The sequence below is a fragment of the Zosterops lateralis genome, assembly GCF_965231275.1.
Source record: "Zosterops lateralis genome assembly, chromosome: 1".
NCBI lineage: Eukaryota > Metazoa > Chordata > Aves > Passeriformes > Zosteropidae > Zosterops > Zosterops lateralis.
In genome coordinates, this window is record NC_139762.1 from 149385809 (window position 1) to 149411079 (window position 25271).

Here is a 25271-nt window from a genome sequence, read left to right on the forward strand (position 1 = left end):
GCTTTTTGTAAATAAAACAAAATCCACAGCCCACACTGCCGTGAGAGACAGTGCTTTGTTTTCAGGGCAAAGACAGGCCCTTTCCCAAAAGCTGTCAGACAAATTCAGCTCCTCAGAACACCCTGGCAAGGCAGCTCCCAGACACCTGCTCAGAAGCCTGTTGGTACTCCACTCCCTGTATTTTTCAGCAAGGTTTGTGGGGATTTTGCTAGAAGGAAAAAAAAAGGGGAAAGACCCCAAACAATGCAAAGCAGGTGTTCATAAAACCTTGTTACACCCTACACATGACAGATTCCAGTGGGAAATACAGAATGGGAAAGAGAGAATAGCAGTTATCTGGGTGGCAAGACCTAGAATACAAAGTGCTTTGTGCTAAGCAAAAAAACTGTCAGACATTTTAAAAATGAAAGAAACCTAATTTTTTAATGAGGCAAAAAAAATTTGCTATTTCCTTAAAGCTATTAGTCCTACTACAATCCCTACTCTGAAGCCCGTCTCTCACTGTCACCTGGACACTGTGCATACATAATTCATGTGTATGGCAGGAGCCCTGAAAGCCCTGACAATCACCAGCAGGGCCCAGGGCTTTACGGGATTCTCCAGCAAAATGCAAGCCGGCAAGCAGAGGATACCAAAGCAGGCTGATTATGTTTCCATCCCACTGGTGTATTATCCAGCTAAACACACCTGATGGCATGCAGGAGATTGACACCAGCCCTGTTTGTGTTTAGCTGCTTCCCAGGGAAGCTTAACACACTCCTATTAAAACACAGCTCAGGAAGAAACCTCTTTTTTTATTATTTTGTGGTCAGCCTGGAGAGCAAAACTAGAAAAGTCAAACATTTCCACAACTGTTGTTCTTGTCTATAAAAATGCTCTTTTCCTCAAACCAAGCCTGCTCAAGTAAGCTGCAACAGCCCACTTTATTTAACAGTTTGCTGTATTTGTTTGGTTGAAATCAATGCAGTTTGTTTACCTGGGATCCCTATGTAGTGACCAATAGCACCTGATCTCATTTCAGAAGGTAAAAAAATTGAGCCTTTGGGGTTTTTAATGTCACTGACTTAATACCTTTGTTGGTGGATTTCTTTTCTTGCTTGTTTTTGCATTTTTAAAGAAAACCTTCCAGCAGTTTTACATTAATGATACAAAGTCCTGCATTATCTGCTCAGTTTGCCGTATCTTCATCTCGCTAATGAATTCAGCAGAAAACAAGAGTCATGTACTTCATCTGGGTTCCAGAATAATTTGCTCTCACTTTTCCCTGCTGAAGCCGCATCCACAAGCTCATCTCTCCCTCAGATCACAAAGTCACGCACTAAATTGCATCACTCCTTTCAGTTTTCTCAAAGAACATTTCCACCACCGTATCCCAGCTGAAACCAAAACCCCCCTCATTCCTACCTCCAGCCAAAGTGCTCAACACCTACCACTCCACAAGACCAAACAACCAGAGGTTTATCCCAACTCCAGCACCTAGGAAGCCATTTAAGTGATGCTTACGGGGACAAACCAAGGAGATGGCAGGAATCAAACTGGTGCTGTACATCTGCCCTGGGGCAGCAACTCCTTCTCCAGGACCTCCTCCTGTGCTACCCAGAGCACGGCAGCCCTGCTGTGTCTCACCTCCAGAAACTGCTCTTGCTGTTGTCAAAGCAGCATCAAGAGAAATGTCAGCATTGGTGGGAAAACACACACATCCTTGATTCGACATGTATTACTTTCTCAATTTAAACACAAAAGAAACAGCAGGTGGAATTTGATGTCTTTGTCCAAGACAGGCTTTTGAGACATAAAGCCTCTTCTGAAGAGTAATAACACGGTATTTTTAGTGCTGCCTTTCCCAGAGTTTCCTCCGCTCCCCCTGCAATTTTCAATTTAAGCTGGTTGATAAAGAAAATAATTTTTCCCCTTTTAAATGTCAGGTCTGGTGTTATCTGTGAAAGCAGGAGGCCTCCCCCAGGTCCAGCCACGCTTAGGAAAGAGCTAGGGCAGGATTCTGGGTCACAAATTCCCATTTAGCTCCTCATGGATTAAGGCAGGAATCGATTACGGTGAGGGTTTGTTTAAATAATTTTCTTAAAAATTCTTAAAGGCTTAATCCAAGGACTATTTTCCCCAAAATAACTTTGTGTCCAATTATTTCTTCCTCACTGAAAGAAGAAATTTGACCTGTCCTCCACGGAATGGGTGTTCCCCACTGCCATATGACAGTCCATGGCATTGGGGGGGATGATGGAGCTCCTCAGTGGGGCTCAGCTGCCCACCCAGCATGTCACCAGTAAGCTGCAGCATGCCATTATCCTACCCCACTGCTTCATTAGTGGGCGTAGAGGTGATTAGTCACCTGATCCACAGCCCAGCCCCAGCTAATCCATGCCAAACACAGGCGGGGAAAACACTGGAAAACACCTTTGAGCCTCGGGGCTGAGAAACAAACCGGTGCCTCGTGCCTGTCACTCAGGTAGCCAGTCCACAATTAGAGACATGAAACAACTTTCCCTCGGGGACAGCAAGTGTGTCTGGAAGCGCCAGACACCAACACCCAGACCTGGGCGGAGTCCTGCAAAGCCACAGCTCCTGGACTGCCACCGGGAAAAGAGTGGGCCAGCATCACTCCCTGAAATCCCACCCAACACCCACAGCCAGGGACATGGGCAGATGGCTTAATTTTTGTTCACCTTCCTCACCATTCACATCTATGTCAATTGGCAATAAATTTCAACTTCTCAGGTCTGGTTTGCTGGTGGCAACAACTAGTAAGTGATTTCTGTGTCTTTGTCTCAGTCACTGAGCTTTTTCTTACTATTTTCTCCTCCATCCCACTAGGGAAGAGGAGATAAAAAGAAGCTGGCCAAGGTCAGCCCACCACACCAGGGAAGCGCAGGAAATTATCACCAAGATGCAGCTTTGGAAAAAGAATTTAAGTGTGGAATTTTTTTTTTTTTTTTTTTTTTTTTTTTTTTTTTTTTTTTTTTGTGAACCAGAACAACCACCCTACATAAATGCAACTCTACAAAAGATTTACAGAAGATAGTTTTTCCCTTCCTTTCAGGCCAGTAGATCCCACACCAGAGTGGGAGAGAGAGACACATGAGCAACTCAATGATTTGTCAAAAAAGGAAGGGTAGACTTGCAGCAAAGGATCCTATTTACTGAAATTGTTCTTGATGACATCTAATAGCAAGAATAGAAACCCAGATTGTTGTATCTAAGATTACAACTTGAGTATCACCAGCCTGACAGTTTTAAAATGTTCTGTCACTCTTTTTGCCAAGAAGTTATAACTCTTTTTTCCCATTAAGCAAAAAGATGCTTACTTTATTAATTTACTTCCATGCAACCCAATTCCCATAGATAAGACCCATTCCATCTTCAAAAACCCTTGACAGTGTTGTTTTAAATGGTTTCATTTATCAGAAAGGCTTTGAAGCCCTATTACCAGCTCTTGCTGGAATATCAAGTACAAAGGCAGCAGTAACAGTTTGGAATCCTGTTCACAGCCAACAACCCATTTAAACTTCTGGGGCAGGGGGAAAGAGGCAGAGAGGTGCTCTTCAGTAAAGCCAATCCAAAATCCAATTTTGGCTGTTTCAGCTAGAGAGGTAACAGAGAGAGGAACCAGGCAAGAGCAGTGCCTCGGTTTTATCTCAAGGGTTATCAAACCAAGAGCTGCACTCCTTCCAGGAAAGCACTAACAATGACTAACTGCAAGACTTCAATGAAATGGAAAAAACAACAACTACACAGGCTACAGAAGTTAGAACTTCTCCACCTCAGTGTTGTTGTTCAGCTCTGATAAGCTAAAAAGTTGAGTCCCAAACACGCAACACACACACCAGTGTTACAGAGCTCCACGCCCTAGTAACGCATCCAAATGCCATACATCTATTTTTGGAATAAAAATTGTAACTTGGCTTGTGCGTGTGTCCTCCTACCCCTCCAAAGTAAATTATGCTGGAAACAAAAGATTGCTTTTTGTATTTTTACCAGATAACAGAATCACAAGGATTATTATGAATGTCTCATTTCTGTGGCATTTGCTACACTACCTCCAAGAAGCAAAGAGACTTTATTGTGCTAAACACCACACAAGGTCACAGATGTTACAAATGGCAATCAACAAGTACAGTTTGCACATAGAGACTACCACTTTTCCAGAGTCCTTTAACGGACAAAACCAGGAAAGAGTGGAGGAGGAGAGGACAGGAAAACAAGTAACAGTCTGAAAGAAAAAGGAGGAGGGGCAGAAAAAAAAAAAAAAAAAAAAAGAAAAAAAAAAAAAAAGGTTCCAGCCACAGACGTCTCAACACATTGGAAGACGCAATGGTTGACAGTCAGTTTCCCTTCTCAGGCAGCATTTGGCACTGGAAGTTTTTCCTTTTTTCTAGAAGAATCAATAGTCAACTGGGTGAAAGAGCACTTGGCCAGCCATAACTGCAAGAGCTGCAAAGTGCTACCAAACATTAATACATCCCCTGTACAATCCACTCATTTAACCAAGTCCATGGCTCATGGATAGGACTGCCTAGACCCTTAACAACTCACAAAAGGTCTTGCAACATACAGGGGAGCACAGAATCAGCATCATCTTGCCTGAAGTTCATAATTGCTCTTCTTCATCCCAAAAACTCTGCTTGTTGGCTTTGTCTCTTTCTACTCTAAAAAGCATCAAGAGCCTGTCTCAGGAATGTTTCTAAGCTGCATCTAAAGTCTCAAATCTTTCAACACACTGAAACAGGAATTTTGCTGGCAATAAAGACTTCATTCCTTATAATGACACAGAGGTGTGCACAAAATCTGTTCCATTAGTCCTTTGGTTTTACCCACCTCATTTCAAATACACAGAATCACAGAACAGCTTAACTTAGGACATTTAACGACCATCTAGTCCAAGCCCCCATCACGATCAGGAATATCTTTTACTAAATCAGGTTGTTCTCAGCCCCATCCAAACTGAACACAAACATATCCAATGATGGAGAATCCACAACTTTTCTGGGCCACATTTTTCACTGTTTCACCACCTTCATTGTAAAATAAATCAATTTGTGTCTGATCTAAATCTACCCTATCTACTCCCTATTTCTTATGTTCAGAATGAGAACTCAGCCAGGTTCCAATACTGATTTCAAGAGCATCCCATAGCCTGATGCTGTCCATCATCTCTTTTCCAGTGGTGCAGGACAAGAAACAATCAGTTTGGCTTCAGCAGAGAAGTTTCAGATTGCACAACCCATTCAACTATGAGACCAGGGAACAGGCAATTCTGAAAGGTCGGGCAGCTTCCTTTCACTAGAACTCTTCCAGGAAGAGTAACACATTTGTATAGAGGTCTTGCAAAAATACTCCCACAAGACAAGGAAAAGGATTAACTGACTTCAAAGTCCCATCTTCATTTCTAAGCTAAAGGTATTGCCACACACAGGGGAAGTTTGAGCTTAGCTGCATCAGCAAGAGGGATTCTCAGCTTGTGCTGGGTCAGAACCAAAAAGGCATCAACAGCAAAAGACATGAACTTCTCAAGATTTCATAGCAAGAGCTGAACACACACATTGCTGAATGGAGGAGCAGACAGGTACAGGAGCAGAAGAGATTATAGTGCAAGCAGGTGAAAGCAAAAGCACTTCAAAGACCAGAATAAGATGTCATTTAACCAGTAACTGCCCTTCAGGAAAGAAAGGAGGGGTAATTAAAATTAGTCTTGTATCCATACATTTACTTCCATTATTTCTGCCTCTTGTTTAGAGAATGGCAGGATTAGAAACTAGTTTCCCTCAGCATGCATAGTATAAACAGGAATGCCAAGCTTTGCTTTTCAAGGTGATACATTATCACAACATTGAAAATTATGCAACAAAACACTGCTGAAGACATCTCATGTTATTAAAAAAACCTGTCAACTGAGTATTTCTTCTGTGTATCATAGAACCACATGTTTAGTATGTTCAAAACTGCTTAGTTTTTAGTTTCAGTAGTACATTAGGACAATGAAGAAAACAGGTAATAACATGAAAAAAAAATCAAGACTAAAATCCAGTCAGGAAAGTCCAGAAAAGGGTATTCACACCACTGGGGTAAAAAAACCCAAACAACAACAACAACACAGATACCCATTTTTTCTACATTCTCAAACCACCTGAAGAAGTCTAAAGAATACCCACTTTCCCTTAGCAGCACTGAGATGCAGCACTACCTTGCAAGAACATACATATTCATTAGATCTCACTAACCATTTAAAGGGGGAGGGAACCTAAGTCTGGTACCATTCTGTTGTCAGAGCTCCAGAGTCTTTAATTTGTATTATAATAACACCAGCACTGCATTAGCCCATGCTTAAACATCCCCAGTGGATGATACCAGTTGCTCTATGGCTGTGACTCCAAACTGTAGTACAGCAAGGACCCATTAAAACTCATCCTGGTTCACAAATCCAACTCAGGACCCTCCTTCTATGTCAATAGGAACCACGTCAAATCTGTACTGTCCACAGCTCAGTTTCATGGTTTATAACATGAAGAAAATCAGCTCCAAAGCAGCCACTTCATGGTTGAAATCCAAGATTGGGTAATTAGCAAACAAAAGTTAGACTCATACTGTGAGAAAACACACCATGCATAGACATACAGTCTCTCCTTCTCTAAACATAGGAAGTTATTCACAAGACATGGGGGGCGGTGGGAAACAGCTAGCCACAGCTTCTAGAGACTTTTTATCCCACGCCACATTAAAAAAGCTGGACATTAAGCAGTCTTCCAGAGGAAGCATTTAGTTACACATTCTTCACTGCAGGTCTGAACAAGTTTGCAAGCCTGAACAGCAGATTTCTCCTCAGAGACTCATCAATACCGCCTTTCATCCACTCAATCATTAAGTGGCCACTGTGCATACTCAGCAGCTATTTTCTAAACCCACAATATTTCAGCTGGATCAAAATGAAGATAATTTAAATATCAGGAGGCAGTCAGTCAAGTTAATACCTACACAGGATAGCCTCGAGCCAATAGCCCTGTGTTGGTAATGTCACCAACACCACTGGGGTCTCATCACTTTTTTCCAAGCAAGCAGAAACCCTAATTTCTGACCATCCACTCAACACAGTTTCCATCCCACAAGCAGTCATAACAATCTCCAGGACCCAAATTACAAACAAGCACTTGAGCTGACCAGAAAAGTATTTACTAGGAAAAAGGAGCAGCCAAGTACCCAAGTTTTTAATGTTTATTGAACTTTGCCTCATGACATTCGGTGAAGTATGCTTATCAAGGCTAGTTTCTTTCCATTTTACTCATGAAAAGACAAATAATTCCTTTCAAGCTCCAAATCAGACCCCTGGCTTGCTCACAGGCAATGAGCATCTATGTGGTTTGCTCAGGAATGATATTGTTAGGAGACATCACAAATACAGCTTTATGAATAAAAAAATCCAAATTATGCCTCTACACAGAGGGCTTAAGAGACATTACAGAGCATGCATGTGAATTTTGTGGGGAAAAGAAAAAAAGATACATCTCATGCTCGGGTGAGAAGCATGGTGGCAGTTCATCGGAAGACAAAATGAGAACAAATGTGAACCTTTCTGTACCATGAACTAAGTGTCTCTAGTTACACTCATCAGTACAGCAGCACTGTAACACCAACCCAAGCTGATTTCTGCAAGAATTGTTTGTTAAAGGGTGAGTGTACTCCAGCTGGCATCCTAGAATTCAAATCAACTACATACCACCTGTGGTTGTTGACCATAAGAGTGAAAAGTAAAGAGCTCACATAAAACCCCACAAGACACAAACTCCTTATGATCAACCAGCTTATGGTTAAGATGTTCCAGTCAGGCTTCTTCCCTAAAAACTGAGAGAGGTCCTGTAGTTTCAGTTAAAGGGGAGGAGTTCAGGACATTTCTGTTGAGAATTTATCAGTCATTTTCAGATGTCATCTCTTCTGCCTGCAAACACCGAGTTATCACAGGGGTGAACAGCAACACATCTTAATCACTAAAAACAAAGTATGTGAGGATAGAATCCTATTATACTGGGAGCATAAACAGCATCCCCTCATTAACTCCACGTTGTAGATGCACCCAATTTCTTCTTGTCCTAGGGGGAGGGAGTATAAGTCACTAAACCTGCAGCCATAGCTTGCCTTTCTGTAAAGTGGGAGCCATTCTTTGGAGCCAAGTCACAGAGAGAGCACTTTGAAGATGAAAGCTGCTATGGGCTTAGCCACAAAGCTACCAGACATTTTGTCTCCAATCCTTCCAAACGTCTTGGCATTCCAGCTATCTCAGCCCAGCAGGAAGAAGTCTATCAATGTCCTTAAAGGTCAGCAGAGATCCCAGCAAACAAAGCAGTGCTTGGCACCTTACAGTATCAAGGTAGATGTAATTTTCAAATTAAAAATGTACCATTGAAAAGGAAAACGCATTTCTATATACGTAGCCTAAAAAGACTATATTATTCTGAAGAGTATCCTCTTTATGATATTAACTCAAACTTCTCTGTACTCATCTTTGCACACTCTGAAGGAGACCAGAAAGCCTTTTTAGATATAGCTCCTATTTTGCCCCCTGCTTATCTTCAAGACCACACAGTCTTTGGGTAGACCATGAACCTTAAAAATGTTCTTCACAAGCTGAAAAGAGACTGCTGTGCAGAAGATGATATTCACAAATTCACAAGAATACTCCATCAACTCTTGTAACTTCTATACTTTTTTTTAAAAAAAGCAAAAAAAATTGAGCTTTTCAGGTATTTTATAATAAAGATTTGAGTTCAGTTCATGCACATTCAGAACTTAGGAAGGAAGCAGCAACCTCCACTGAATATCACCCTCTGTTAGGTATTAACCAGCACTAAGCCTGTAATTACACAGACTTCTTGTTCTTCAACATTTGTTCAGTCAATTGTGCTTCATGCAGCACTGCACAACTCCTTCTACACTTAGAACCTCACAAACCTTATTGTGCAGCTCTTGGTATCCTGCCAGGTCCAATGGAGTACTCTTAACAGATATTAAAAATCCTTGCTCTGGGTATGTCACAAGATAAGGCAGCCCCGCACACACTTATGTAGCAAATGTTCAGCAGTTGTATAAATTAACGCTCGCACAAGAATATTTGCATCAAGAAAGCATGTGTCCCTAAAATATAAACCACTTGTGACAAAGTATGTTGCCAGCTATGCCTTGTTGCTTGAACTCCAGTGTCTAGGCAGGCATGCAGTGGCTCTCTTCCTGCACCATCTTTCAGCCGTTGCTGCACGTCAATCCCTCCCCCTCCAAGATGTTTACAGAAAGATACTGCAGCTGCTTGGAAAAGGCAAGAACTTCAGTGTACACAAACCAACTGCCTGAGCAAGCAGGTTGTTGGGAGGCAGAGGAGTAAGAAATCAGCTATGATCCAAATGCCTTGGTGGTAAAACCTTTGAGGAAGAAAATAAGTGAGAAGGAAAGCTCCAAATTAACTCATTTTAAATTTGTTGTGAAGGAGAAGAAAGACCAGCTTGCTAGGTTTGAAACAGATAGTTGTCCTAAAGACTGCTGTGTGAAGGACATGCCAGTGCAACATGGCAGGTGTGCCTCCTCTCCAAGCCTCTACCTACCTGTCTGTTGCACAGAAAATCACAGAATGCTTTAGGTTGGAAGGGGCCTTACAGATCATCTGCTCTAACCCCCCTGCCATGGGCAGGGACACCTTCCACTAGACCATGTTGCTCAGGGCTCCATCCATCCCACCCTTGAACTCTAGGGAGGGGGAACCACAGCTTCTCTGGGATATCTGTTCTCAACACACTGCAAAAAAAATTCTTACTTATATCTAATCTAACCCTGGCCTCTTTATTGAAGCCATTCTCCCTCATCCTGTCACTACATGCCCTTGTCAAAAGTCCTTCTGCAACTCTCCTGCAGACCCCTTTTGGCACTCAAGGTGCAATAAGGTCGCCCTGATTGACAAAGTCCTGCCTCTCAAATCTGCCAAAGTTCCTCCGGATGGTATTGCTCCCCTCCAGCATGGTGACTGCACCAGCCAGATGGGTGACATCACCAAACCTGCTGAGGGAACACTCAATCCCACTGTCAACATCACCAACAAAGATGTTAAGCAGTGCCGGCCCCAGTACATGACACATTTGTTTTTCCTTACAGTAGTTACCATCCTTAACAGCTGGACTGAAACTAGCCCTTAAAATCATCCAACTGAACATTCCTAATCTCCACAGAGATCTCAAGCTTCAAATAAAGCACAGCTGGGGAGGAGCTGTTGCACTACCACATGTCACGGTAAAATAAATTTGCCCAGGTTCTCTGGTACATGTGTGCTGTTCCTTGGATTAACATCAACGCTGAGGACTTGCAGCTGTACTTGCTGTAGTAACTGTCTCAGCAGTTCCAGTTGTTCCATCAAATATTTTTTCTCAGTTTATATTATTAATGTGAATATCACAAGGCCATCCCTTGCAAGCAAACAGGGCTACTTAACAACTCTCAATCCTGGATGTGGCCACCCCTGGTCCCAACCTCTACAAAAGAAAGATTAAAATGCTGCATCTCACAGAACACTTTCTAAAAGCAGGTAAGAGGCTGCAAAACCATAAATGTTTCTCATGCCTCTATGTTCATGTCTCTCTCTTCTGCTTCTAAGCTTTGCACAGCTGAAAGAAAATGTGCAGCACTGCCTAGTCCAGGAGTCCCTGCACCTCCTCTGGAGTATTAAAGTAGAGGTTACTGCCAGAAGCAAAAAGTTGATTTTATTGAGCTTTCAGCTAAACAAATATAAATAAGGCACATACACAAACAATAAAAGAATTTCTCAATTTTTCCGGAAACTCAGACATCCATTGGGGCCCTTGTTTTAGGACAATCCCTGCTCATCCCTCACATGCAAGGAGATGAATTAGACTAATTGGTAATACACACCTGACCCATTAAAATTTAGTAAATCCTCTGACTTGGTATAAATGAAGTCACAGACAACCTGTGTTCATCCAACTGCTCATTACTCATCTTCCTCCCATGCCCACCCCACAGGTGACAGGTGCTGTACATACACAGCAAGCCCCTGCTCGTGTCAAAACACACGCTGGCAGAAGAGGCAAGATAAATAAAGAGAATCCTAAAAGCCAAAGAAACACCATCGAGTAAATGATGAACTACCAACACAGTCAATTTCAATGTCTTCAGAGGTGTTATTTTCTTTCTTCAGGATAGCAGGGAACAATGTGATTAAAAGGAATGTAAAATCAAGTCAGAAGGAAAAGAGGTATTAAAGAAAATCTGCTCTGCCTGAGAAGACAAGTTCTTTTGAAACCCATCCGCAACAGGCCCTCCCAAAAATTAACTGCAATCATTTGCTTTGCACTAGAAGAGATATTGAAATTAACAGCACATTGCAGCATCTCATTTGTCAATTGGAAGAAATGAGTTACAAACCATTCAGATCAAATACTCCCTTCCCAAGGGAAGCTACAGAAAATTCGCCACATTCAAAAACAAGTCTTACAGCATCTGCACGTTGCACAGGGGACTACTCCTCTGAGGGGACATGCACATTTTATTTTTATAAACTTTGATTGCTTTGAAAAAGGGTGTAACAAACTACAAGTGCCACATGCTCAGTGATGGTATCATAGGAAACATCAGGGCTGTGACAAAATAAGGATGGGATGGGTGCACATGCTCCCACCTTTATGATTCTTTAATCAGATCCTGAAATGTCAAAGCACAGAGATCCAATTCTACAGCACAACAGCCAGGTATACATTGTGGACTTTACACAAACAGATCTGTCACCATGTACACCACCATATTACTCAACAAATCTGACCCTTGTTTGGCATGGAAAAAATGGACTCCCCTTGTCAGGGGATTGAAGTTCCAGATGTTCTGTTTAGCCTGCAGGAGACTGAGGGGCAACCTCATTGTAGTCTGCAGCTTCCTCAGGAGGGGAAGAGCAGGGGCAGGCACTCATCTCTTCTCTCTGGTGACCAGTGGCAGGAGCAGAGGGAACAGCATGAGGCTGTGTCAGGAAAGGTTTAGGCTGGATATCAGGAAAAGGTTCTTCACTCAGGGTGTGTTTGGGTACTGGAAGAGGCTCCCCAGGGGAGTGGTCACAGCACCAGCCTGACAGATTTTAAGAAGCATTTGGACGAAGCATTCAGGCACATGGTGGGATTGTTGGGGTATCCTGCGCAGCACTAAGAGCTGGATTCAATGATCCTTTTGAGTCCCTTCCAACTCAGAATATTCTGTGACTCTGATATACAATAATGTGCAGTACAAATGGGATGTTCATTAACTGTTCTTACATTTACTCAGTAGCACCATTTCTTCAAATCACTTATCTTTATGCCGAGTTGATTTGGAGCAGGTTTTGTGGGGTATTAGCCACAAAAATATTTTTTGTAGAGGGTGGAGAGAAATTTGGGGTATATGGAGAAAACATTAAATGCCATTCAAGAGACCTCAGCCAGCAAGACACAATCTTGCTTCCAAAAAATGTGATGTGTTAGTCACACTGACATAGATTGCCCAAATGAAGTTTCAAACCTAACACAGTATATGGAGACAAATGGAAACAATCACATTGCTCAGAATTGTAATTGCAGTTTTCTGTAACCTTGTCAAAATCAGGCAGAGCTCAAAATTAACAACAGGTACACCTGAGCCAGTTCTGTGTTATTGTGAACAAAGAGAGAAATCAGTCCACATGTACTGTATCTTCAGCACCCATCTGCATCCACTGGCAAGACTTCAGAGTAATTAAGCTGTTGATTAACCCTAACATCTTTATAACAAAGTTTAAGGTAGAGTAATGCATATGATAAAAGAACCTGTGAACCATTTAGTTTAAAAAAAAAAAAAAAAAAAAAAAAAAAAGGCAGATGCTGCATCAAATCCCTCAGCACTGCAGGGCATGTGGGGCCTTGATCACAGGCTGCAATGAGAAATAGGCAGGGATGGTGCACTTGGGTATGCGTGGGCAGACCCCTACGCAGTATCTCCGAGATCCTGCCAGAAGCCTGCCCACACAGCTCTGACTACGTGAAACAGCACTTAACATGCTAATTTTCACTTTACTACTAAAGGTATGATTAGCTGAAAGGTTCTGGTTAACTATCAAAAAAAAAAAAATATATAGCTGCTTTTCCTTAGAAATCGTTGTGCTCCTTTGTGCAGAATTCACAAAGAATCCCAGTGCAGCTCGTCAGTAGTACAGCATCAGCTGCATCGAATTTAACTACAGGTAAAAATTCTTTGTTCTGCTCATGCTAAATAACGAGTAGATTTCTTAAACCGTAACAACTACCATGCTGCTAAAGATCCGCAGCGATTCCTTCCAGACCTCCCCCTTCGGTAGCTGCCAGTTCACAAAACAGGTTCCACTACTATGGAGCATTAAGAAAAAAATATTCACACCTGTGCCCATCTCCATACGCTCATGTCAACATGTTTTCTGATGAGCAGCATTCCCATGCAAGTAGCAATGTGTAGAAGAAAAAAAAAAAAAAAAAAATAATCCACACAGAGGGCCACTGGCTTAAGAGCAAGAAAAACCAAATGCATCATTTACGAAAAGAAGGAAAGAATAAACATACTCGGTGTCCCTCTGTGAGGAAACCCAAAACCACACTTCATCTGGAACAGAACATCTCCTGCCTGTTCCCTGCACTGACCACTAAAATGATTCCAGGATTTGTGATAGTTTCCTGCTTTTTTGGGGGGTATCTTTTATTTTAAAGTGCAGTTATTATTAAAAATCCGAGGGGGTTGAGAGCTTGAGGACCACCGCTGCCAGGTCTGCAGCATTGTCTTGACAGATCCACACAGACTGCCCCCTCCCCTCTGCAATCTGCCTGCTCCTGACAAACCACGCTCTTAATTAAATGTCTCCTAAGCTCTGCTGAGAGGAAAGTGCATATGAACACTCGCCAAAAAATAACTTCTAGCGCAAACAGCTCCTTTACCCTCCCCAAAAAATACACTAGAAGCCATTCACCTCTGTCAGGCTCCCTCTTAGAGCAGACCCTGTCCTGCAATACCACCTGGCAGCCCTTTCTCCTGCAGCCCTCGCTGCACGGATTGAAACACCCGGAGAAACCCCAGCCTGGGAAAAGCCCAGCGCGCACGGCCGCCGCCTTTAAACCACAGCGGTCCCCCATTATCCGACACGTCCCTGCACATCTCCCGACAAGTGCATCCTCCCGGGCGGCCCCGGCAGGCGGACAGGCTGCCCTTGTGCGGGGAACACTGCAGTATTCTGCAGCACGGCCGTATGCCCGGGCTTGGGGGCAGACAGAACACAGCGAGGCTTTTAGGCGATTTACCTCCACCAGGGAAGGGTGGGGGGCACCCGCTCACCCCAAGAAAACCCTGCAGAAGCGCCCTTGGCTGCCAAGGGTAGAGGGGAGCGCCTGTCTCACAGGGACCCTCTGGCAGAGGCGGGATCAGCACAGCCGGGTTTTCTGGAGGCACCTGAAACCTCCGCGTCCATTCACAGAAAGAAGGGAACGCCACCTCCACCAGCACACACCGCCCGAAAATAACACCGCACCACCGACCGAGCCGCGATTTTAAATTCGGGCACGCATCAACTTTTGAGCATCTCCAGGCACAGATTTATTTGTTTTCTTTTTTTCCATCGGCTTGGCACCGAAATAAATGCCCAGACACGGCGTGCCCTTCCCTCGCAGCCCCACCCCAGGGCTGACAGGCTCCGGGCCGCACCACACCGCATTCACCGCTGCCCATCCCACAGCCCGCGCCAGAGGAGGGGAAAAGGAGAATAAAAATATTTGTCTAATAAAGAGGCAGGCTCGGAAATCGCTGGTGCAAGGTAACAGCCCGCGTGTTCGAGCAAATAGAGAAAAGAGGGGAGGAGGAGGGAAGGAGGGGTGGTGTCCTGCAGGCAACTCGCTCGCCCCAAAACACGGCTGTGAGGGCACGGAGCCCCCGGGCCGGGCCGGGCCGGGCTGATCCCGCCGGGGGGACACGGGCCAGCCCCGGGGAGCCCCTGGGCCGGGCTGATCCCGCCGGAGGGACACGGGCCAGCCCCGGGGAGCCCCTGGGCCGGGCTGATCCCGCCGGGGGGACACGGGCCAGCCCCGGGGAGCCCCTGGGCCGGGCTGATCCCGCCGGGGGGACACGGGCCAGCCCCGGGGAGCCCCTGGGCCGGGCTGATCCCGCCGGGGGGACACGGGCCAGCCCCGGGGAGCCCCTGGGCCGGGCTGATCCCGCCGGGGGGACACGGGCCAGCCCCGGGGAGCCCCTGGGCCGGGCTGATCCCGCCGGGGGGACACGGGCCAGCCCCGGGGAGCCCCTGGGCCGGGCTGATCCCGCCGGGGGGACACGGACCAGCCCCAGCCCTCAGCCCTCAGCCCCAGCCCCAGCCCCGGGGAGGTCGCACCGCCAGCCCCTGTGCGGCCGCACCGCCCGGGGCCAAGTTCCGCCGGGCCAGGTGGGAAGACGCTCCCCCCCCTACCCCGTGCTCTGCCCCCACGCCCCTCAGCCCCTTACCTTCATGTCGCTGATGATGGTCTGGAAGAGCCCCCCGAGCGCGCTACATTCCTTCTCTATCACCGCCTCCATTTTCGCGGCCGGAGCTGGCGGGAGGAGCGGGGATTCACCGCTACCGCTGCACTGCACTGCTCGGCTGGGGAACACCGCACACCCCGGGCGCCCGCCTCACCCCCCCAAAAAAAATCCCCAAAAAATAAAAAAACGGAGCGGGGGAAGAGGCAAACAAGCTGATGTAGGCAACGAGAGGAAAAAAATAATAATAAAAACCCCACCACAGCCCAGCACACCTGAAGCCCTGCCTGCCCGCCCCTCTACACGGGGACAGACCCCAGCGCTGCCTGTCTCCTGCCCGCACCGCCCCGGCCCCCGGCCCCCGGCGCCCCGCGGGCACTACGAGCCCGTGCGGGAGCAGCCGCAGGCCCCATCCCCGCGCATCGCGGCACGGCAGCGCCCAGGGCACCCGCCGCGCTGCAGAAACGCTCCTGGAAAAAAAAAAAAAAAAAAAAAAAATAGGGGGGAAAAAGATCGGTCTCTGTAAAAAAGGGACCGAGCGTCAAGCCGGTGCTCGTGGAGCAGCCTGGAGGGGGGTCTCTGGCAGCCCGAGTGGAGCAGACTAGCGCCAGAGCAGCCAAGCCGCTGCCCGCCCTCCCCGGGAACAGCCCAGCCCGCCCGAGCCGCTCCCGCGGCGGCAGCGCCGCCCCCGCCCGGCCCCGCGCCCCGCCCGCCCCGCGCGTCACCGACACCGCCGCCCATCGGTGCGCCCGGGGCCGCGGGTTCGCGTCCCGCTGCCGACGGGGCGGCCCCGGGCGCCTCGCTGGTTGTGATCCCGCTCTGCTAAATGGCATGTTTAGCATTCGGAGAAGAAACTGTTTTATTCTGGTGACGTTGGCCGGAATGGCCGAAGTTGGGCTGTTTCTGGTGACAAACCCCCGATATCGGGCTGGGAGCCGCCAGCAAAGCTGACTGCAGCCTGAGGAGTGCAGCGGCAGCGGCTGCCAGGCTGCTCATTCATCCTCTCCCACAAATGCCAGGCGACAGGCAAGACTGTGAGAGTGGGCTGCATAAAACGTGGGGGCTTGAAGCAATTCAGTTTGCACGTTAACTCTGCCAAATTTTAACGAAACGTCGCGGTCAGAACCGCTGTGTTTGCACAGGCGGGCGGGCGGGCGGTGGCTCACACCCTGCACGTGTGTGATGTGACACCGGCACATGGCAGGGCACACCGAGCACACCGTGTGTGCAAACTCACTGCTCGGATGGGTTGGGGTGCACAGCCCCAAGGGTCCTGCTGCTTGCTCCAGGGAAGCTGCGCACCGAGCACACCGTGTGTGCAAACTCACTGCTCGGATGGGTTGGGGTGCAGAGCCCCAAGGGTCCTGCTGCTCACCCCAGGGAAGCTGCACACCGAGCACACCGTGTGTGCAAACAGAGCACTGCTGGAATGGGTTGGGGTGCACAGCCCCAAAGGTCCCGCTGCTGCTTGCTCACCCCAGGGAAGCTGCACACCAAGCACACCGTGTGTGCAAACTCACTGCCTGGATGGGTTGGGGTGCACAGCCCCAGAGGTCCAGCTGCTGCTCACCCCAGGGAAGATGCACACTGAGACCCCCTGTGTGTGCAAACTCACTGCTGGGATGGGTTGGAGTGCATAGCCCCAAAGGTCCAGCTGCTGCTGCTCACCCCAGGGAAGATGCACACCGAGGGAGGCTGTGCTGCTGCTGTGTGTTTTAGTGAGAAACTGCTGTAGAACTGGGGACATGGATGTACGGAAGAATAAGCCTTAGACCTTGGAACAAGTGCGAGGGGTCTGTCTTTCCGTTCGTACACACAGTGGTGCGTGAACAGCAATGGCTGAGACAGAAATACAGCAATTTGAGTTATTAAAATAGATCCTACAAACTCTGCCCAAGAAAAAACAGTGTCTGTGTCAGTGCAGTTTGCTTCATTTCAGCCAGTCCCTAGACAGGTGCACAGGAGGGATTGTATCCTCTGTGCTAATCTATGTCTGAGGGAGAAGGCTGGCCAGGTGCCCTGTCCCCAGCAGGGCCATGGCAGCACAGGCTGCAGCAGCAATTCCCCTCTGCTTTGACCCGCACGGCTCTGACCAGGCGATTCATTTGGAGCTCTGCGTGGTCCTCACTGCCAAAGAGGAGCCCAGCGAGTGTCCCCAGGAACTGGTGATAATGACACCTGCTCATCTCACACCCAGCTCCAGGTGCTGCCGTGGCATAACCAGAGTGACAGCGTTCCTGCAGGACACAGCCACAGCCAGCAACCCGCAGGGAAACTTGGTGTCCTACTTTGCTTTCTTCAGCCACCCCACTTCTGGGATGATCCTTGTTTCAGTGCAAACAGGGGCTTGGCTAACCTCATTTCTGGAAAGGTTTCCAGAGTGCAACAATGCGCATGGGAGAGGAGGGTGAAAAATCTCCTTCAGTAAGTAAAGCTGGTGTTTAAGGACTGTGTTGATGCTTTGGTAAATAAATCAGGGCTGCCTGCTCTATGGCATGCAACAAGTCCTCGTACAGTGATGAAAGAATACGCAGGTATAAACAGAAAAATTAGTTAATAATTTTAAATCCAAGTTATAACAAGTAAGTTGGGTGTACAATGTAAGATAATGGGTTTTACCTTGTAAATAAGAAAGTGCACCTCACTGATTAGGATGAGTAACTTTTTAAACTACTGTAATTCCAGTGTACCTGGTCACAGCCTAGAGAGACCTAATCAAAACTGTTTAGGTGGAATATATTTTCCTTCAGAAGGTGCTAGGGTGTGAAAAATGGAGACAAAATTATTTCAACAAACTTTTATATTCATAGGACAAAAAATCAAAATGCAAACAGGAATGTGTTTGTTCTTTCCAGCATTTTCTTTTTTAAGTCTATTTTGTTAAATTTTAATTAAGTCTAATTTGTTAAATAAGTGTAAATTTTTGTATGTATCACTTAGAACAAAGATTGTGTTCATTTTATATTTAAATTTTTAATTTGTTTGTAGCCTAATATAGCTAAAAATAAAGAAAGGGCATACAGCCTGAAGGCATAAAAATAGAATCTTGAAAACGGATTTTTATTTTTTTTTTTTAATTGAAGGACATTTCAGACTTTTAATTTTACTCTGCCTTTTACTGACTTCTAAGGATAGAATTTTCTGTGGGGCGACAATTCAGCTTCAACCAGCTGTAGAGTGAGAGTGAACATTTTTCTTTAAAGACCTGAGTCCAAATGGCTGTTTAAAGTGTGAGTAAGAAGTAGTTTGGTGATGTTGCAGTAATGTCGGGTTACCATCTGCCACATTATTTCTGGGATCTGCTTGATTGATTCGTAGCAAATCACTTCCTGCAAGCATTATTTGCAAAACTTTTATTATGGGCAAAGGCTATTTCTGTGTTCGTGAGCCATCGTTCCCGGGGAGCATTTCATTACCAAGTGATGACATTCTGTAAAATATCCTGGTGCATGGACAAATGCCAGCACCACTTCTTGACAATGGGTCAGCTGAGTGCATCTTGCTCAGCAGCCCCCAACAGATGTCAAGCCTAAATTTGTCAATGGTGCAACAGTAGTCCATGTTCTGACATTCATCAACACGTTGGGTGCTCTGCTAACAAAAATTCCACTGAAACCTGAAGAATACATAAGTGGGCAGGCTGAGCCTTGGTCACTTTGCCTGGCCTGGATGGTTCCTGCTGCTCCTCCCGTGCTGAGCACCAAGGCACAAAGTGCAGCTGGAGTGAAGCTGGATACAAATGCCTCAGGGTCAGGAGTCCACAGTGTGTTCCAAGGTGATCCAGCAGACTTGTCTTATGACCAGAATGTGTCCATTCACATTCCTGTCTCTTGCTTTCTCCTTCTGTAAAATGAAAATCCCAAATTTAAAAAGCATTCCTACTGTTTATGCATCAAGCACAAGTGTGAAATGTCATTGCAATCAGAACAAATACATGCTCTGTCAATGTGCCTTAAAAGGTTTAACAGTGTTACTTATTTAGGTCCTGATCTTATGAGGATTTAAACCCACTTATGAATGAGAGTAGCCCTGTGGAAGACTAGATTACACATGCACTTAAGTGTTATCAGATTGAAGCCGTAGAACAATAATCACAAAAGGTACTTAATCACCTTTAAATTACAGTGTTCCTAATTTAGCTAATGTTATTCCCCAAGGAAAAATTGCCTCATCTAGCTTACAATCAAGAAAGAATCAAGGGCTGTTCCTTCAAGTGGTTGACAGTTCAAAAAGAGATATGATTTTAAAAGAAAAGGTTGCTAAAGGCTGAACTATTTAATTGAATTATCTCTTTAAGAAATTGATGCAAATTAATATTATAATACTCCATTATATTGCCTCAGAATCTTTCATCCTTGAGCCTCCAAAAAATATATCAATAAACTTTAGAAGCAAATGAATACTTTCTTTTTTCTGAAACTAGTGTATTCTGTCCCTATTCGAGGCTTTCTAATAATGATTTATATTTTGAAGGATGATGGTATTTTTCCTATTTATAGATTTTAAAAAAAAGAGCCCAAGAGCTTCCAAGAAATAGCGTCTCTCACATCCCTCCAGTCCTCAAGGTGCTCACAGGGTGCAATCTTGCTCTGTCTGTCCGTGGAAGCAGATGAGCTCACTTTGCAGTGCCTTATTGGACAGAGAGGCAGGATAGCAGGCAACACAGCCAGAAAGATGACAAAAGGAATTGATGAAAAATGGAGAAACCAAACTGAATCTATTTCACACAGCTGTCTTAACAGCATTATAAATATTATATGATTCACTGGCCACACATAGAGGTGAAGGACAATTCCCTTTTTTTCATGAGTGTGTGTTTACAGTCTGCGGTTTCAGAACAGGAGAAATAACAATGCTGTGGTTCCCCGGCCTTATCTGGGTTATTTTATGTCATGCATTGTTTTTAAATTACCAAGTAGCATTGCTGTACTGGGGGTACCTCTGCAATTGTTTCTGCTTGCTGTGTGCTGGCAAAATAACAGCTGTTATTGCATTACCAGGATTGATTTCCATAGAACAGCTCCATCTAAAGCCTACCTACAGGCAACAACTCTGCAGCAAAATATCAATGCAGTCTCATTTTCGGCTTTTTTCAGAAGGGAAAAAAAAAGCATTTTCAGCAAAGTTCAACACAAGATGCCATTTATTCAGGGCACACAGAGGACAAGATGCTTATTTTTAAGGGACTAAACTTGTCTTCCATTTCCCCCTCACCAACAAATAGGGGGAAAAAGTCCTGCCCTCAGATATCTCTGTGCAAGGCACAAAATCTGAAAATTTGGGTTTGTGTATTGTATCTGGGGCTTTACAGAGAGGCCACATTTTGCAGAAGTGGGAAGGTGGGATGTCCTTGCTCACATGTGCCATCTGAGGCTGGTAGATTCAGAAAAGGAGCTCAGGTCTATCACATCCTTCCGAGCAGTGGTCCTGTCATTGCTTTTGAATCTCCTCCATGATCAACCTCAGTAGAAGGCCAAGGGGATTCCATGGCCAAGGGGATTCCATGGCCAAGGTTATGTGAGTGTTTTCACCCTGTGCAAGTTTGCAGCAGCACCAACAGTGTATTTCCACAGTCCCCTCCCATCCATGGCCTCATTCCTGCACCATCCCATGCCACCAGCACCAGCTCAGGCACCCACAGGATAGATCACACATGATTTGGTTGAAAACTAAGCCTACAAAGAAAGATCATTTTGGCCCAGAGGAGGACCCTCCCTGCCTCTTTGTGTTTTAGAAAGTAGGGGCAGCTTGTATAACCCTTCCCATGCTCGTCCCCCAGTAGATACCTTCTTGTTTCTCATCTGCAGCCAACACAGGTTTAGAAACTGAACTGTTGATCTGAGCCCTTGTTCAAATGGCTTCTTACCTTATATCAGGTTCTGGTGTGGACACATTCACTCCACAAAACCAGGCCTCCCTTTTACTTTTTAAAGCTGTTTGCTGATGCATCTTGAAGTGATGCCCTAAATTAACTTGGATACAATTCCCTGAGTGCATCTATGTAGTCAAGTAGTAAGTTTAAAAAAAATCAGGTTATACTTGCAGTTACATGCATGTTTAAATGCTCTGAAGAAATAAAGCCTATAATAGGTGTCACTTTTGCAAATCTCTCATGTCCTCGTCTTCAGAGCAACATCAACTTTGACTTCAGAATAATTACACCTATGTATCAAAGTTACCTGTTGGGTTCTATCACCAGCACGTGTATTAGTCCAAGCCTTTGTTGGCCATTTCTCCTTTTAGATGTTATATAAATGAATCTAACTTCCCATCAAGCTATAATTTTTAGTAAATCACTACTCCTGAAATCTCCGAGATCGGTATTTATTGGTATGCACAAAACTCAGTATGTTGAACCACCTCAGGACATGATCATGTGAAACATAATGCAACACTTTCTCCTACAAAAGAAAACATTATTTTTTGCCAGTTCATAAATCCAGCTTTTAAAACAAGCACTACATTCACAAAGAAATGGCTTAGAAAAAAAAAAAAAAACAACAAACAACTTATTTCAATGGGCAGACTCCCAACTCTGTGTTACTTGGGAATAGTTAGGCTCTTTTCCTCCTATCTCTGTAGTTCTGTTCAGTTTTTGAAATTCTGAGGGAAAGAGCACTAATCCTTTTTTCCAGACCTAGACACCTGGGATGTCAGTAAGGAGAAATTTTTAGGCAGAGGTCTCTGCTGTGAGACCAAGTTAAAGTTCTACTGCAAACTCTCTTGCCAGAAAGCATTTTGGGGACATCAGATCATGCTGAGAGCCTGCTAGTCTACACTTTCTTAAAAGGAAAAAAAAAAAAAAAAAAAAAAAAGAAGGAAACATAGGGATTAGAAACAAGAGAAGCTCTTCCAATGAATCAAAGAAGATGGACAAAAAGAAAAATCTAGTCTACTGATCCAGATAATACAGGCAGACTAGCACGTACTGGAATTTGAGACTAAAACCAGTGAGAGCTGACATGAGGACATCCTGCAGGGAAGGACAAGCAGAGCCATGAATGGTGCCATTGTGTGACTATTTTAATTAATTTTTGTAATGAAGCCAAAGCTCTAATTTACCACATCCCAAAAGTAAATAGAAAAGGTTATGACCTTAATTGCAGAGGTGGAGAAGGAAAACTTAATTGTTGAGTAGTGAGCTATCACTCGTTACTGCAATTGGATAGATACAGTTGGTGTGTTACTATGAATAGTCCAGATTCAACAGTCAAAATAGTGGGTAATCACAGCTTCATTCCCCTTCCCTTCATCTTCTTTCCAAGTCTTTGATTAGCAACATTTTGTACCAGTTTTACCACGTGGATTGCAATATTCCTGACTCCACAAGACTCTAAGTTAACATGTCTGGGAATATAAAAGCCTTTATTTTCTTAGTTAGCAGATGTGTGAAGCCTCAGCAGGATGCAAAGATTACGGGAGGTCCTTCCTGCCTTCTTATTTTCTGCTAACCCCTCATGGGTATATACCTATGCAGGAGCTAGTGATGGACAGAGAGTTTTTCAATGTAACATGTCCACAATATAAAAAAAGTACAAAAGTCATATCTCTGTAACCATGGCCACTAAATAAATACAATTAAATGTGCATTATGTGCTGTTCAAAACACGTCTCTGCATCATTCAGACTGTGAACAACCATCCCTGCATTTAATTTATGAGGTCATCTCTATGCACCAAGGCAAAAGTGCATGGACAGGTCTGAGATTGGTGTGAATCCTTATGCCTTGTCAAATGCTGTACCTCTATGTGTCCACATGTAAAAAGTACAATATTATTTACTCACTAAATTGAGTGTTTTCTGCTCCAGATCTTTTTGTCTTTTGCCCTGTATTATCAGTTTGAAGAGGAAATTATCCAGCATCAGAACATGAAGGGTTTAAGCAGAAATGTTCATAATAAAAAATGCTGTTCTAGCAAGTTCTGCTATGGCAGAAACAAAGGGGTGATCTGCATTAGGCTGACTAGTTCAGACAAAGCATACCAGAATTAGGGTGAATATTATTAGATAAACACCTATAATGTGGCAGCTGTCATCCAAAATTCCAGTAGCTGCTCACTCAAAATCCTTGCATTAATATCCACCCTCCTTTCAAGCATATGCAGAAGCAGCTGCCTTTATCCTAGAAACACAAACATTTCTTCTGGCCTTGACCTTTCCTCAATATTACTGCTGAAAATCAGGTGCTTCTTCTATACTGTGTCCTTAAACATTGAGTGGCAAGGCAGGTTAGTTAGCTGGTTGGCATCACATTTTACCAGCTTAGGTTCTGAGCACAAAACTTGATGTATTCTGCCAAGAATCAAGATCATCAGAAAAATTCTCCTAGTGCTTTCAACATCTGAGAAAAAAAAACCTCCTGAATGACTTTCTAAACTTTGGTTAGTACAGGGAAATAACAGATCTTCCCTCTTCTGTGGCTGTCAAATTAAGAGTGGACTACCCTTTTTTGAAGGACACGTTTTAACAAAACACAAATCAGCACAAATCCTGATGGCCTGTGCTCCCCAACAGGATGATCCAACAGTGCCATTTGACTTTGAAGGCTGTGGCTGTGTGAATCAACTTCTAACAAAGGGTTTAGCACAAATCTTGAGAGACAGCTGCCAGTCTTACTGATGATCAGGGATGATATATAAGGAAAGCACTGATCCTTTCATGCTCCTGTCCCAGTGGGTTGAGGCATGGAAGCAGAAAGGAGAAAGATCTCATGATACATGATCTGTGTATGCTCAGTGGGCAGTGTGCTGGTCTCCAAAGCTGTATCTCTTCTGAGGGCACTACAGCTGTCAGCAAAAGAAATGTCTCTCATTAGGCCAAGCAGGAAAAAGTAGCCAAATGTTTGAATGGATGAATGAGCTTTTCCTAAAACCTGCCTGAAATACAAAGGTCTTCAAAGCTAAGTGAGGCCATTTAAAACACAAAAAAATGTTGTTTCTTAGAGAAGAGCTTCCACATCAGGTTTAGAGCATAAAATACCCTCCCTATATATCTGGGTACTTGGTTGACATCCACATCTTTTGGCCTTTTGTAGCTGAATCCCATGGCAGTGCTGATTCCCAGCCAGTGCTCTGCTGAGCAGGGATGGGTGAGCGGGGCCCACGGGCCTTAGTCCCAGCTGATGGGGGCTGCAGCCTGGGCTTCCCTCCTGCAAATGCTGCTTGAAAGGAGGAGCAGATTTTACATCCCTTCAGTTACAAAAGGAGCTTTTGGCTCTACTGCCAAGGCTGGCCCTCGGCTCTGAAGATCTCAGTCATCTGCAAAGAATTGCTGCACGCTGACCCAGATACTCCATCAGCTCTGCTGCAGCGCTGGCTCAGCGACGGGGCTGCCATTCCCTGCTCTCTCTTCTGCCCTATATCCTGCCTCAGAGACTAAATTAAAAAAAAGAAATAGGGACAAATTAATGTTAATTAGAATAGCATTTTCCTCCAATGATTTTTTTTCTGCAAAACAGAGTTTCCCAGGGAAATCTGTTGCCTTAATTTTTTTCCCCTTCTGTTTGCCTTCCCTGACATCTCATTATGCTGCTTTAACTCAGGAATCCTGACACATTTCTAACATACGCTGTCCTTAAGAGAAGAGAAATGTGCCATCTCCATTCTCTGCCTTCCTTGCATCTCCTCCATGTGTGCCATGGTATGTCAACAGAGAGTAGGCAGAGCAATTTATGAGCTAAAGAGAGGAGCTGGGAGCTCGGGCTAGCCTGGGCCCCTGGCAGCAGCCACCTCAGATGTTCACATTGCACT

General features: G+C 45.0%; 1 protein-coding gene across 6 annotated transcripts in view; it reads right to left on the reverse strand.

Annotated features, from left to right (window-relative positions):
* MTSS1 (MTSS I-BAR domain containing 1) overlaps window positions 1–16279 on the reverse strand; it is a 126283-nt gene extending 110004 nt beyond the window's left edge. The window contains exon 1 of one of the 6 annotated variants that reach the window (XM_083874530.1): window positions 15508–16279. In XM_083874530.1, coding sequence (XP_083730656.1) covers window positions 15508–15579 — 72 coding nt within the window. In that variant the 5' untranslated portion in view covers window positions 15580–16279. The remainder of the gene's footprint in view (window positions 1–15507) is intronic. The other 5 variants (XM_083874534.1, XM_083874524.1, XM_083874533.1 and 2 more) reach the window with 5 other exon arrangements.
* Between the last annotated feature and the right edge of the window lie 8992 nt (window positions 16280–25271).